The sequence below is a fragment of the Caretta caretta genome, chromosome 1, assembly GCF_965140235.1.
Source record: "Caretta caretta isolate rCarCar2 chromosome 1, rCarCar1.hap1, whole genome shotgun sequence".
In the NCBI taxonomy this organism is placed as follows: Eukaryota; Metazoa; Chordata; order Testudines; family Cheloniidae; genus Caretta; species Caretta caretta.
This window is the reverse complement of record NC_134206.1, coordinates 142793593-142809974: the sequence shown is the minus strand read 5'-3', so window position 1 is coordinate 142809974 and position 16382 is coordinate 142793593. Positions and strand designations below refer to the sequence as shown.

The 16382-nt window shown below is 42.4% G+C and overlaps 1 protein-coding gene across 1 annotated transcript in view; it reads right to left on the bottom strand.

Annotated features, from left to right (window-relative positions):
* The window catches only part of PHEX (phosphate regulating endopeptidase X-linked), a 137728-nt gene that overhangs the window by 51254 nt on the left and 70092 nt on the right, over window positions 1-16382 (bottom strand). The window contains exon 12 of the mRNA XM_048862966.2: window positions 15194-15295. Within this exon, the coding sequence (XP_048718923.1) occupies window positions 15194-15295 (102 nt within the window). The remainder of the gene's footprint in view (window positions 1-15193; window positions 15296-16382) is intronic.

Sequence of the window (16382 nt, the reverse complement as noted above, 5' to 3'; positions counted from 1 at the left end):
AGATTCAGGGCAAAATGCTGACCCCATTAAAGTCAAAGGCAAAGTTCACATTGATTTCATAGAACCAGAATTTCACCCTCTTTTTGTGTGTAACATTAACCTAACCTCCCACCCACTTCTGTTCCAAACTCCTATGACATGCGAGAGAGGAGACCCAGGCCCTTCCTGGCTTGTGAAAGAGTCATGAACAACTGGTACCTGAAACACTCAACACTTCATTCAGAGAAGGAATCTTCACTTTCTCCTTTCCTACACACAGCAATCCAACAAACACTAAAGAAAACCACCCTGGACACTTCCGTCTTAGCCAACCACCAATGAGCCGTGATGGGAAATGGCACCTCCACCACTAGACCCCTCACTTGTGGAGTTCCACAAAAATCAGTTCTCTCTTCAGTGCTTTTCAACATCTACATGCAACTACTAGGTGAACTGGGCAAACAACATGAACTTAAGTTCCAGCAGTATGCAGATGATACACAGTTCTACCTATCCTTCACCATAAACAATCACATCGCTATTACAAAGGTGGCCTACTGCTTGGATGGGTTCAGCTCTTGGATGAAGTCGAACCCAAGCAAGACAGAAGTGATGCTGCAGCCATGGTGCAGTCTCCATTGGTTGCAATACACACCCACAATTAGTGAATTCAGTCCGTAGTCTATGAGTACTCTTGGATTCCTCACTGATGCTGAGCTTTCACATAGAAAGCATTACCCGAGGATGCTGCTATCATCTCCACCTAGCTAGGAACCTCTGTTCTTTCCTGGCAGAAGGAGACCTGACCTCAGTTATTCAAGGTTGCATCACCTCTCAGCTGGGTTACAGATTCCTAAGCCATAGGAAACTCCAGCACATCTCTTCATCAACACAGGCTACTATGCACATATCAAATCTGTCATCCACTCTCTACACTGGCTTCCCATAGAATTTTGAATCAAGGTCAAGGTCTCAGTCCTTATCTTGAAAGCACTTCATGACCTGGGTCCAGGATATCTAAAAGACCATCTAAAGCTCCAGGACAAAGCCCATGATCAACAAGGCTACTCCTCTGGCACAATGGAACTATCAACAATAAGACCAAAGCTCATCTGTGCTAGAGACAGAACTGTCTCTGGGCATGATCCAAGAGTGTAGAATGAACTCCCGCAAGAACTATGGACAACCACTAACCTCACCACCGTCCACACGAAGTGCAAGGTGCATTTCCTTGACCTTGCCTTCTCTTACATAAACACATAACAGGTAAATTAAAAAAAAATACAGACAAAGATACCACACTGCACATGCTTCTCCCTCTGAGGAGAAGATGAGAGAGCAAATAAAACTTGGCAGATGTGTAGTCATGTTGCTTCATGCACTACTGGAAAGTGTTCAAATACTATGATGATGAGCCCAGTACAACAACAACGTGAATAGAATAGAATGTTCAGTTCTATAGATGTCAGGCAGCACTGCACCAGAACTATCATGTGAGTTTGTGAGCAATTAAACTGAAGGAGGAACCTGGGATATGTCCTAGCCACAACAGCAGTTAAGGAAGAGAAATTCCAGTTCTTAGGAAGTTTAAGCTATCACCATCACATAACTCTCAATCAGCAGCACTGCACACAGGGCCATCCCTAGGGGAGTGCAGGGTCTGGGGAGGAAGTGACAGATTAGTGTCTTCCGGGACCAAACATGTCAGCCATTTGTACCAGCCCGTAGGACCCTTTAAAGTGCGGGGATCCAGGGTGGAAGTGACAGATTCATCTCTTCCGGGATCAACCATGCCGGTCAATTGCACCGGCCTTCAGGGTCCCCCAAAGCCCGGGACCCAGAGTGGTCGCCCCAATTTGCCCTACCCAAGGGACGGCTCTGACTGCACAGCACTGAAGCACAACCAGCAAACACTACTGTGTATCTTCCTGGAGTGGGTCCCCCATAATCTGGGAGTCCCATGTAACTAAAGGTTTGACATTATTGGGTGAACTAGCCTGGAAAATACTGATCCCATTAAAGACATTGCAAGTTTTACCATTGTCTTGATTGGGAAAACGATTTTAAGTTTAAGACCACTGAGCACTACAAATTCCTTTTATTCTTAGAGGAGATTATTTTAGCATAAGCATTGGACACAACAGCATGAGTCATATTAACATAAAAACCAAACCAATTTCTTAGCTCAGTGTATCAGTATAATTATTAGACCAGCTAATATTTGTTCTTATCAGAGATAATCCTGTTCTAAACTCATTCTTCTACCAGCTAAACCAGGGGAGGGCAAACTATGGCCTGTGAGCTGAATCCGGCCCATCAGGGCTTTCAATCCAGCCCACAGGATTGCCAGCCCCGTGGCACAGCAGGGCTAAGGCAGGCTCCCTGCGTGCCCTGGCCCTGCGCTGCTCCCAGAAGCGGCGGGCACCACGTTCCTGCGGCTCCTGGGGAGGGGGCAGAGGGCTCTGTGCGCTGCCCTCACCAGCAGGCACTGCCCCCTCAGCTCCCATTGCCCGAGAACGGGGAACCGCGGCCAATGGGAGCTTCGGGGTGGTACCCGCAGGCAAGGGCAGTACACAGCAGAGCCGTCTGCCCCACCCCACTCCTAGGAGCCACTGACAGACATGCTGGCCACTTCCAGAAGCAGCGAGGGGCCAGGGCAGGCAGGAAGCCTGCCTTAGCCCTGCTGCGCACCGCTGCTACCCCAGAGTTGCTGGAGGTAAGCGGTGCCAGGCCGGAGCCCACACCTCGACCCCCTGCCCTGAGCCCCCAACCCCCTGCCCTGAGCCTGCCCTAGCCCTGCTGCGCACCGCTGCTACCCCGGAGCTGCTCGAGGTAAGCGGTGTCAGGCCAGAGCCCACACCCCGAACCCCTCCTGCACCCCGAGAACCCCCTCCTACATCCCGAGCACCCTCTCCTGCACCCCAGCCCCAAGCCCCCACCACACCCCACATCCCCTCCTGCACCCCTTGCCCTGAGCCTCTTCCTGAGCACCGCACCCCTTCCTGCACTCCCTCCCATACCCCAACCCCCTGCCCCAGTCCTACATTCATGGCCCTGCATATAATTTCCCCACCCAGATGTGGCCCTCAGGCCAAAAAGTTTGCCCACCACTGAGCTAAACTGCAGTTATATCAGAAGAGACATACACCTGTGTATTTTACTCTAACTCCATTTCCCATTTTTACCTGTGCTTGTGATGCTACATCATGAGATTCAGTTATTTTATGTACAGACTTGGGGGTAGGGGGAGAGACGACAGATTGCAAGACTACACAGTGTACATACCTCACCACAGATCTGGACTGTCAAATGTGAATATTCATGGCACTCAGAAGATATTCCTGATAACCCTTCATCTATGATTACACAATATATATGGTTGGATCTATGCTTACTATATCCCTTGTAATTTTGAACTAATGCAAAATGTTGATTCCAATGAACCAACTGCATTTCGGTATTTCATGCTCCATATCAACTCTGAGTGAATCAAATCCAACAGTCCAAAGCTATCTATAAATGTATTAAGAAAGAACACAGTGAAACTAGTCATAAAGCCAGTGAAATGATCCAAGCCTTAAATCAGTTTATTCTTGGCCCAAATGCCAACTGACAGACATATTAAAAAGATTTAAAATACTGAATGGGAAGGAGCTCAAGTGGTTGTTTTGGAAACCAATGCAATAGACAAGCCATACTCGATGAGAATTTAAATAAAGCCAAGTCCATGGAAAGAGAGTCTCCTTGCTGAAATAAAGCTGCAACCATTCAGACTAAATCCACTGGCAGACTACAGTTTACCAATATGAAGTATTATATTGGAAGGCAATAGTTGTTTCAGCTTTTCATTGGAGAGGTCTAAAAAGATTCTTCAATCCCCAGTTAATGCTGAACAGTATAAAACCCAATACCAAGCACAAAGCAATAAAAACATACGGATCAGATATTAAACAACTTTGTCCTATTTCTAGTCCCATTGATGCCAACAGTAAAACTCCCATTTACTTTGATGGGAGCAAACTGATAATGCTCAATGCTTTGAAAAATCTTACCCTATGCCTGTATGCTAAATCCTTTGTTTTATAACATAGTTCTTATTAACCTCAGGGCTACAATAATTTTTCCAATTTTCCAGCTACATAAATGTGATTGGACTAAACCTATAGTTGCAGCTGTTACTGTTTCTTTTTAGTGAATGTATTGATATTTTTAAAGTGCCAGACTGATAGCCCTATTTTTATCCACAAGCACCTTGGCTTTTGCAAGATAAATTAAGAGAAGGATGCATTAAGGTCCCAGTGAATGAGTAATGATGTTCCTTTTAATCCAGGCAAAAAAACCCTCCATAAATAAATTCTTTTCTTTTTTTGGGGGGGGGGGGGAAGGGGCATCCTAATGAACTTAAAATAAAATTTAAGCACTGAGCAAATTACCATGCTATTTTTCACATTTTACAGTTCATAAGTGAGGGCACCCCAATCCACAAATAAAATCAAATGATTGATTGAGGTGGGATTGAAACATGTAGCAACAACTGCTCATTGGGGGCAATAGGGAAGGGTGTAGTGCTCTGCGGAAACTCTGGAAGACATTGTGTCTGACACAGGCAAAATGCTGCAAGAACTCAGGGAATCCCATATGGAGCACAGATACCACGCTACCCTTGGAAAGGGTGCAATGTCTGCTTCTGGCCAGTGAGAGGTAGATGGGGACATGGCCCTTCCTCCTCTCTGCCCCCACTGAAGATGGAGTAATTAGTTCCAGTAGCAACACTAGGCCTGAGAAATCCTTGCATGGAAATGGCCCAAGAACAGGCCAGCCCAAGGACATGGTGCCCCTCTCTATGTTGGAAATTCAAGGGAGGAGAAGCTCCTTAGGCCCTCCCTTGCAAACCCACACTGTGGTCCAGCATGATCTAGGACTCTGGGTACAGTTTTCTCAAGTGCCTAAGTGACTTAGGCTCTTAAGTCACTTAGGTACTTGAGAAAATTATACCATCTCTCGAACTCCAGATGATGTTATGCTTTCTCCAGAACCTAATGTTTCATTTTAACAAACAACCTTGTTATCCCTCCCTTCGAAGTCATGCTAGATTTTCTTCCCAGGTGTGTTTCATTTCAGAACCCAGGAGGGTTGCTATTTACAAAATAAATACATACAAACATTAATTGCACTTTCATCTGTTAGCACATTGCTCTAATTATCCATTAAACTCTTCTTAGAAAGCTACTCCGTGCCTCACCCCCACCTGGAGAAATCCTGAGCAATTGACCTCTACTGCAAATGGTTGCCATGCCATCCATTGCTGGAAACATAAACAACTCTGAGCAAAACCTTTTTGGGTGTTTTTTTGTTTAAGCTCTGGCATGTCAGGAGATTTAACAAAGAGCACTGCATTGATTGACATGGTTAAAAACCCCCAAGGGCTTAAGAAAGTCAACGTGCTAAAGGAAAGTTTAAGTTCTGAATAACATAGCATCATCTGCGCATAGATATAAAGGGAGCATAAGGGAGGGAGAGAGGGCAAAGAGGCTCTCTCCTGCTGCAGGGCCCAGCACTGTGGGATCTGTGGTCCCCAAAGGGTCTGTCTTGGTAGCTGTGATAGGGACTGTGAATAACCCGCTGTTGATAGTGACAGCCTTCCAACCCACGCCTTCTGTTTGCATTGGTTGACATTTGTTTAAAATTTCTAGTGCTACCTTCATCTGGGAAAGGGATATTTTTTACTAAAAAAATCTAAGAATTTTCTTTATATTTCTAGTTTCCTGTAAACCAGTGGGAGTCTGACCCCATCAGTCTGCGTGGCCCTATGCTTTGCAGGGTCTAAAATCCAGATCCAGCCAGGAAGTGTGTGGACAGGGTGTGGCTTTACCATTTCCCAGAAACTTAGTAGCCATCATGGACTTAAATTCAAGCAAAGAAGACTGTATTTACACCTCCCTTTCTCTGACCTCCAAGAATAGATTTATCTGTATGGTGGTAAATTGTTCACTCTGGATCTGAGCAACCGTATCTCCAAAATACCTAGAAAATGCCTTACAGCCTGAACATTCAACCGTATTGAATGCTACCAATGCAACATACTCAGTCTGTTCCCCACTTGAAACAGTTCTTACAATCAGGGCTTTGCAGTTGTTGTCTCACTCTGTGGAGAGGAACGCTGTCCACTTGAGCCAAGCCCCTTCTGTGCAGACTTGCAATGAGCACACCAATTTTACTCCCTTCATCATTCCCACCCCTCCCTTCTATCCTATATTGCAGACAAGAAAACAGACATGCGCAGACATGCAAAGCAGACAAGACGGCACAGAACAAACAAACAGAAGAGACATCCTGTTTTCTACCTCGGAAAGGGTCTCTCTTTCTAGTAGATATTACTTGTGAAAAATCCCATTCTTGAGCTTAGATTACTTCTAAACTTTAAAAAAGTTACTTTTCAAAATTATCAAGGAAGAAGCAGACAGTCATCACTTATTTAAAAAATGTAGGCACATTAGTGTTTGCCTAATAAATGTGAGCAGCTGACAAAGCATCTTTTCTGCTGAGTACTGCATGCTGCTTGGTGAATAGCCAATAAGGGAGCAGCCTCCTCCTGCATCTGATGATCCCCGTTAAAAAAAAATACCCCTGTAAACTCTACCACCACCAGAGTCTGGAGCATTTCAATGGGACATTTAACACTTCTCTTCATTATTTGTTTCAGACATCACTGGCTAATGAAATGCTTGAACAATTTAATCTCTGCTGACGTTATAACAAAGTTTCCCCCAACTACATCATCATTTCTGCTGTCTAATACTCAGGGTATTAAAAATATGCATTAGCAAATAGAGATGCACCAGTGCAGTTACTCCTGGTTTCACCAGCATAAGGGAGAGGATTATGGCCACACAAGCCAGCTAGCCTGCCAGGACCATCTGTACACAAAGTGCAGTCAAAAGCACATGTAGATTACAGAATCTGGCCCTACACTGTCCTTTATATCTGCTCTCAAGTTAAGCAAAGCACATCGTCAAATATCAAAACAGCTGACCAAATGTAGGTGAAGATTTTTGAAGACAAACGGTAGCTAGGCATCTGCCTTGCACCGGAAGTCTGCCACTAGTGGCTTTGAAAAAATTTGTCTGAAACATGTATTTTTAAATAAATGGAACATGAGTGATCAGCTTCCACCAGCTGATCAAGCCAAGTCCTAGATTTGTTTTACTACAACTGGGTTTGGAACCTGGCTTTTAAAACACAGCTGTTTGGGCAGCAAAGACAGTGCCCAAAGGAACCTCCCCGCTGTGGGTGACTGGCCTGGCAAATCAGAAACCATATTGAAGAATCTATCCTGTTACGGTAGAAGGTGCTAGTGGTTGGCACATTAGGGGTGGTTGACATAAGCACCCCGGATTAAACTCTCCATAAAAGAATTAAAGATGCCATGTGATAACTGCACCCACAGAGTCAGTAAGGGACCTGGGTATCATGTGGGTAAAAGTACTCTCCTTTCTCATGGGACCTTTCTCAGCTCCTTTCTCAGAGCTGCTGAGTAAAAGGAGGGTCCATGGCCAAGTCACCTTTTCCAGACCATGCAGTCTGAGGCAACACTTGAATTAGGGGTTTTCCAGGGTAAGGTTCAGGGGCTAAGGGAGGAAAAGAAACAGTGCCTTGTTAAGCAATTGGATTTGTCTGACTTTGAGAAGAGTCCTGGAGAAAGACACAGGCCCAAGGAAGCTGCTCCTTGGGGCTGGGAAGGCAGAGGCCTTACTTGGGGTTCCTGCCTGAATACAGCCTGTTACAACCTCTGCTCAAGGAAACAGGACATGTGTTCATTTTGTAAATACACAAATTACACTAAGAATGTACTTTTTTCTGCTTCACTGATTCCAGCTCCAAACAGGAAAATGGCCTACAAGGCCTCAGAGGGAGGGCTCTGAGTTACTCCAGTGAATTTTCTCCCAGGTGTCTGGCTGATGGGTATCACTGACATGCTCAAGGTCTAATTAATCATCATATTTGGGGTCAGCGAGGAATTTTCCCCAAGGCCAGATTGGCAGAGACCCTGAGGGGGTTTTGCCTTCCTCAGCAGCATGGGGCACGTGTTACTGGCAGGTTTAAACCAGTGTAAATGGTGGGTTCTCTGTAACTTGAAGTCTTTAAATCATGACTTGAGGACTTTGGGAACTCAGCCAGAGTTTATCAGTCTATTACAGGAGTGAGTGGGTGAGGTTCTGTGGCCAGCAATATGAAGGAGGTCAGACTAGATGATCATGATGGTCCCTTCTCACCTTAAAGTCTATGAGTCTATGAGAATCCATTACCGTTCAGCAAAGGGGCAATAATCCTTTTTAAAATGTACCTTTATAAAAGGGTTTTGTTTTTGCTGGAGAAACAGCAAAAACAATGACAGTTAAAGCTAAAACAACATCAAGTTTGTAAAAATGAGAGCAACTTTCTTGCACTTCAGAAGAATTCATGTTAAGCTGGTGTATATCACTGCTTTGACACAGCATTTCCACTCCAAAAGCTCCAGATTCATGCCCAATTTTACTTGTGTATGTGTCCCTCCAACTTTTTCTCTGTCTCCCTTCCTCTGTTTCAAGCCTGAGATTTGTCACAAGTGTTTTGATATCATGCACCCACTCTGGCCTTATGGAGTTGTGCTAGGGTCTGAAAAATGACAGCGAGAGATCAGGGTTAAATGCAATTTCCTTTCCCTTCACCCATTTTCCACTATCTGTCTGCGTGGTGCTCAGGTTATTAATGGAACTGACATCACTGTACAACTGACTGAGCAGTAGCAGCAGCCAGATAACAAGGGAGAAGCTGACAGCAGCAGATCTAGCCTCACAGATAAGATATAAGCAAACATGCCATGGCTATTAGCTTCAGCTCGGGTCAAAGATGAACATTTCATATGGTTATTGAGCAGAAAACCCCAGTCTTCCTGCGGAGATTAACTGAGTTTGGGTTCTGAAAGATATTATTCTCTGGGGCCAAAGTAAAAGTTTATTGGAGGAAGAAGTGTTGGACTTGTAACTATGTATTGTCGATCCAACCGCAAGTGAAGATTTCTTTTTAGTCCCGGAAAAAAGTGTAGAATACTTTCAAACTGAAAAGAAAGTCTCTCCCACTAGTTTTATCTGCCAGTTGAATGTCATCCTTAACACTGTCATTTTCCAGATGAACACAGAAGGGTGTTAACTTCAGCGTCCTGGCAGAATTCCAGTCTGGGTTACTAAAGTGACCTTTCCAGATTCCCTTCCTCATTTCCAATGAATACAGTACTCTTCACTTCCCTCCTTTAACCCATCATGTAGTGCTCTTCTCTGCACACATTCATGAGCATAGTAGGAACAGGATTAACCACTTTGTAAAGACAAGTCTGAGTTGAATGGCGGTATGTTTATTGTCCTCTAAAGCGGTAGGACAGTTCAGGAACACAGTTAAAACATGGTTCAGCCCCACTACATATTCCAGATCATATTTTAACTGTATCAATAGACTAACCTTTTGCAGCCAGGTCCCCCAACGGACAATATAGATTGGCATCTTAGTCTTTAATGTCTACATCAGAGCACTGCCACAACCCAAGACTACGGAAATTTTAAAGTATTCCACTGCAGCAAAATCATCACTGAGGCTCAGTTTGCACTAAAGACAGGGTAGATGGTTTTGTGATTAAAAGCACAAATCTGGAAGGGAAAAGACTGGGTTCAAAGGTTTCTAAAGGCACAAATAGGAGTTAGGCACCTAACTCCTAGTGAGTTCCATCTCTGCCTTTGAGCATTTCCCCCTCAGTTCCCAGGTCTTTCTGAAGTAAGGTGTCACTGAACAAGAGTAACCTGGCAGAGTCCATTAATGTTTCTAAAGTAGATTTAAGGTTTGTGAAGTGCTTTTAGATCTTTGGATTGAAGGTGCTATATAAACAGAAAGGAAGGGGTGGGGTCTTTAGTTTTGGGACTCACTCCTATATATGGTCCGTCAAAGCCTGGTTTTGTTAACTTTTCAGACACCCTGAAATGTCTATCTTTTCCTTCTCTTTTCTCAAGGGTGCACTGAGGCTTGGGACTGGTTAATCTGCCAAAGTACTTTTGCATTATTTGGTTTATAACCTAAGGGATAAACACAAACAATTGGCTGGCGCTTATCAACATTTTTATTTCTAAAAGACAGACAGAAATGGAAAGCATTATTATTTAAACCATATTAGGCAAACAAGCTATAAACTAGTGCTAGGCAGGAAATGGTTTGCCTGTCTTGTGAAAATTTTCAAGATTTTTACATTTATTCCCATCCTGAATAAGGACAAAGTGTCAAAATCTCAAAAATATTCAGCAGCAGAAAACCCCCCAAAAAAAGTTTTGGTTCAGATCAATCAAAATGTTGTCTGATCATTTCAAAGAATTTAATCTCAATTTTGACCATTTTCTAACAATTTTAAAAGATATAATTAGCTTACATTTCTATCTGAAAAGTCATTTTGGAATTAGAAAACCGGAACTTTTCATTTTGAAAATGTCAAAACAAATTTTGCTTTGACAATTTCAGGGGAGGGAGAGGGTTCCAAAAAAAATTTGAGTTAAAAAATTTGTCAAAGCCACCCTTTTCCCCATAAACAGTTCTGGTTTTGACAAATGGACATTTTTTGACAAAAGGGTTTTGGTGAAAACTTTGTGACCAGCTCTACTTTAAACATAGTTTAGAACAGTTATGGTTCCTGTCCAGTGACCAGGAATACCATATTTAAAGCATTTAAAACTGGTTCAGCTAAAATGGTTATGACTCTTATTCAGTAAAGTGCCAAAGTAATCCAACTGACTTCAATGGGGTTGACTTCAATGAGAATACACAAGTGCTTAAGGCACATGCTTAAGTACATTTTTGAACTGGGGCCTTTGTTCCTATTATAGATTGTCCTAAATTACTCCAGGCACTGGTTTGTAAAGGCCATTGACCTGATCTGCACCACAGAGGTCAATGGGAATTTTGCGTCAGCTTATATTGCTTGATTCTGTTCCCAGTGAAGTCAATCAGACTTTTGCCATTGACTTCACTGGGAACAGAATCAAGCAATATAAGCTGAGACTAAACTAAGAACCATAGCAGAGAATTATGCGTATGTTTTTCTGTGACTCTGCCCTATCAGTCTTCAGATTGGGAGAGATGGGATTGGAAATAAATGTTGTAAATAGGACTTCCTTAGAGAAAAGTAAAACCAGCCAACAGTCAAATTCAGTAGGCAACAACATGACTTCAGAGTGACCTAGGGATTTGTGCTCTGTAACCTAGAAAGGTTAATTATGTTACAGAAAGGTCTTATTACAGAAGCACAAGATTTTTGGGCTTGTTATTTGTACTTAAAATTTAAAAAGTAGTCTTCATCTAGACAAATAAAATAACTTCATAAGAAGCAGTAAATTTTCATACTTTTAGAAAATATGTTTGTGTATATAGGTCTTGAATCTTACTGTCAAGCCCCAGATTAAACTCAAGTACAAGGGGCATTTTAGGGGAGGAAAACAAAGGAGTGAGCAAAAAATTAATTAATCCTGCCAGTGCCCAAGAAACATTATTATAGTTTACTTCTCACAATGATCATCTACCAGTGAATTATCATTTTTGAAGAAGCAGCAATAAATTACGATTTTAAAAATTAGGTTCATCATTAACACGATTACAAAAGTCATGTTGATGTAGTTTCAATTTTGGATGCTCTTTTTTCTCTGCAGGTCTATCCTTAGGAAATGCAGCTGTCAGTATCATTAGGCTGATATAGTAGCCTGCTATCAACACTTTCATTGTCAGAAAAAGAAAAGGTCCTTTTTGCACATTTTTTAGCTTTCTCAACAGGCTGCAAGGTGACTCAGAGCTGGCCCAGCACAAGAGCTATTGAAGAGGTATCTCTCCGCATGACTAACATAATGCATACAGCACATGCCAAAGACACCCATTGAGCTGCACTCCTCTGAATAATTTAGCTATACTTAAAAAATGAAGGCAAAATGTAATGACCCTCACAAAATAGGGAGTTTAAAAAGTGAGAGCAGGAAGTAAAATGGGTTTTAAAAAGAGAAAAATCAGAGGCCTCCATCTAAGACTCAAAGGATTGACAGGAACAGTATAAACAAATCCTTGATTACAGCCAAATAGAGTACAATAAAACAAGACTAACAGAAGAAAAAGGAAACAGAATATGAAAGCATGGTGCCAGATACTAGACTCTGACTTAACTATGGTTTTTAGAAATACCATGAGCTCCATCCAGAGAATTAAGTGAGAATTGCATGTTAAAAAAAACAACACCCAAGCGTGTTAGGATCCATTTCTTTGGGTATTTCGTTTATTTTTTTTTTTGGTGGGGGGGTGGGGAGGAGGGAAAGGTAGGCTGCTTTCAGTAGAACTGGTTTCAATTCACACTTACAGCATAGGGGTTTAAAATGATTAGAAGACATGATTTTGATTATGTGGTCTTATTCCAGAGAGAAAGAAACACACTTAAACTCCAGAGTATTCCAGGAGGAAAGGTGAGATTCCTTGAGATACAGAGCACAAGGATGCTGAAGAAGTTTTCAGAAGGCCACATAAGCTAATACTTGCTAAAAAGGCCAATTTTCAAAACTTAGACTGAGCTGGCTGCTCTCCCAAAGCCAGACTACGGCACTGGTTCTATCATAGGGATCCACTCCAAAGCCTGCCTAAATCAATGGGAGTCTTTCCATCGACTTCAGTGAGGTTTGGTTCAGGCTTATAGAAGGTTGTTGTTCAGCTGACCCCTGGCACTATCAGCAATAAATATGTGGAAGCTACTATTGAGGCTATCCCTATCACAAGCAGGATCTGCAGTATCCTCTTTGAGGTGATCAATAAGCCTATCAAGCCATTTGCAATACAGTGGAGTCACCTAAATATAAAGACATATGAGCCCATCAAGATCATGTTAGAAGAAGAGAATTTTTTCAAGAACATTTTCAATGCACAAAACCAAAACATACAAACAAAAGGTCTTTTACCTCTTGCACAATAAAGGAATAAACTTGCTACAGACTCAACTGCCCATGGACTAAAAAGGGACTAAATACCAGGGAAACTGACCTACTGCAGTAGAACTGATAAACAGGAAAACAACAACCATTAACTCCTTTCATTCCAACGTGGTTTGCTGACTCAAAAAAACCCCAGCTAAACAAACTATGTCTAGACAAAATGGGCTTTATGAAATACAGCCATTTCTGGGTAAAATGCTGGTGCTGTTTAACTACACACAGCAACTCTACACTGTACGTCATCAGGAGATAATACGGCCAAGTGGATAGAACAGTGGATTTGAACTCATGAGAGTTTCCCAAGGTCAGATTGTAATCACACATAGTTGGATTTGTCCTCAAGTTAACAATCTTATTCTTATAAAAATGTCATGAGACACTTAATTACCACAAGTAGCCAGAGCAGTTATTTTACATGTCATTGGCACAATGCAGGCATAACTGGGTGACATTCTATGGGCTGTGTTATACGGAAGTAGGGTGACCAGATGTCCTGATTTTATAGGGACAGTCCCGATTTTTGGGTCTTTTTCTGATATAGGCTCCTATTACCCCCCACCCCCGTCCCGATTTTTCACATTTGCTGTCTAGTCACCCTATACAGAAGGTCAGACTAGATGATCTAGTTGTTCTTTCTGGCCTTTCATCTGAAACATGGTGTCTCCAGCAACACAGAACTCTCTGTTATAATGCTGGGCTTTGGCTCAGTACTGACCCGGAAGTCAGAGGGCTACCTAGGTATCCACAGCAATATACTTTATGCAGTTGTTCCTCATCTCAAGTACTGACCCAAACAACCTCTCAACTTGTGAGCTCTGACAGGATAACAGCAGCATTATGGACACAGGCAATGACAGATTGTGGACACATTTAGACAGATGCACTTTCTGTGTAACAAACTAGTAAATAAATACTGGTAAAGCCACCAAATTTTCTGTTTTATAAGTAAAAAGAGAAAAAAATGGTGAGGAGACCATCCTCTCCTCCTGTGAATTCACGCATTTTTAGGGTATGTCAACACTGTAAAAAAAAAAAGAGAGAGAGAGAGAGAGAGAGAAAAAGAGATACCGACCCCTTGGCAGTGACTCTCAGAGTCTGGTTCAATTGACTTAGGCTCAGTGGGCTCATGCTATAGGTCTAAAAATAGCATTATAGACGTTCAGGCTCGGGCTGGAGCCCAGGCTCTGAGAGCCCCCCTTGCTGGATTTCAAAGCCCAAGCTTCAGCCCAAGCCTAAACGTCCACATGCTATTTTTAGCCCCAGAGTGTGAGCCCAAGTCAGTTGACCCAAGCTCTGACACTTGTGGTCGTTTTTTGCAATGTAGACAAATCCAGATTGTTGCTCTGTGTGCTGCTCCCTGTTTTCTGAGATCACTTTCCATGTCTCATATAGTGTAAGTGAGAGATGGAGGGACCTGGTTCAGGAAGCTTTCGGTACCTTCTAACATCCAATTTACCCTCTGCACTATAATGTCACATAATGTTTAAGTTATCATGAAGGGAAGTGCCAGCCTTGAGAATGATGTGATATCATTGCATTTGGGGACTGCTGATTCACTGATTGCTCGACATCACCCTTGGAAGTACTGTTTTCAGGGGGTAGACTTCCAACAGTGACATCAGAGAAGATGCCAGACATAACATCTTCATATTCACATTGCTAAATTGGAGCCTCTTCCTTCCAGGTACTGGACATCCTAAACAATCTAAACTTAAAAATATTTTATAGTAGTATTATTCATTTGTAGTAAGGTATAACCTAGAAAGCCCATTCAAGGATCAAGGATCATTGTGGCAGGCACTGTATTGACAAATAATGAGGAAGACAACTCCTTCCCCAGAGAGCTCTCAATCTCCATGTCAGTCAGGGGTAAGAAGTGGACAAAACAAACAGGGTGAACATGGGAGGAAATGAGGTAACAAAATTAACCGTGCAGTAGAAAAGTATAAGTTCAGGTTTCTCAGCATTAGAACATAAGAACGGCCATACTGGGTCAGACCAAAGGTCCATCTAGCCCCGTATCCTATAAGTTTGGACAAACAGATTGCCAATGTGCATTTCTAAAATAGTAAACAATTAAATGGAACTTTAAACACAGCATTAAAACTAATGGCAAAGCTTCCATTGACTTCAACACAGCAGGATTTCACCCAGCATTTTAATTTTCCCACATCAACAGTTACCTTTTCATTAGCTTTCCTTTTTGTTCTTGCATCCATCCAGTCATTTTCCTTTTCCAAAATGTCGATAAAGGCCCAGCGAATCCCTTCAGTCAACTCCGCCATCTGCAAAACAAATTCTCCCCAATAAAGAGAGTCATGAGAAACTGACTGTGAGACTAACTGGGTATATGAATGACTTGTGGGATAAGACTACATCTCTCTCTCTGTTTATATGACACCCAAGTCTCCTTCCTTCCCCACATACCTTCCTCCCTCTCTCCCGCAACCCTGGGTTTTCTAGTCACAGAGTGCTTGCCTTCATTTTCATCTCTACCAGCTACACTACACAAGTTTCTGACTACTGTTCCCTCCACGACACAATAATGAACAGTCATCATGAGAATGCCTTTCTTGTGCTCATGATGGACGTGCTGAGAGAACAGCAGAAGTCTTGTGAAATTCCTGGCCATTTGTTTCCCAATCACATGCGTATAGTGCCCAGTATTCCTTCTGATTGACATTCATCCAAAAGAACCATATTTGGGCTGTTTGCATCCTTACCCAAACACACAGCAGAGCTCTATTATTTATCCAACTAGCTTCATTTGTGGACTTTTACTGTAATTTAAATAAGTACGGTTTATATGGCTGGTGGCAGCAGCTTGAACACCCAGCTGGGCCCAGTTTTCCTTGGTTTTGCACCTTGGATAGTAATTTATATTGGCACCACAATTCTGGTCTGGTAGCATGTTTCATCCACTTGGCACAGGTATAAAATGACTACACAAGGTGTCACGGAATTTCAAAAACAGGAATAGCAACACTTAGATACTAGAGGGAGAGACATTAGAGAATAGCCTAAAATGATACACCTCAAGCAACTCCATGGCATCTGATCCCGAGTGAAAGATTATTCTGCTGGTCTAAAGAGTGGAAATGTTATCCGTCTTATGTATTTGGCTGGGGGAGTTGAACAAGAGAGGTGCTTGTTTCTACTTGCATTGACAGGTGAGGCTGAAGACATAGGCAATTACTAAAGACACAACCATGGCAATAAAAAAGGGCTGAAGTTATTGGAGCTGGATTAGGCCTAAAAGTTGGGATAGCAAAAGACATTTAAAACTAATCTAAGGATTCAAACCATATCACTATATAAAGTTTATCACCTGTGTTAAACTTAAAAATAAACAGAAATGTCAATTAACATGGA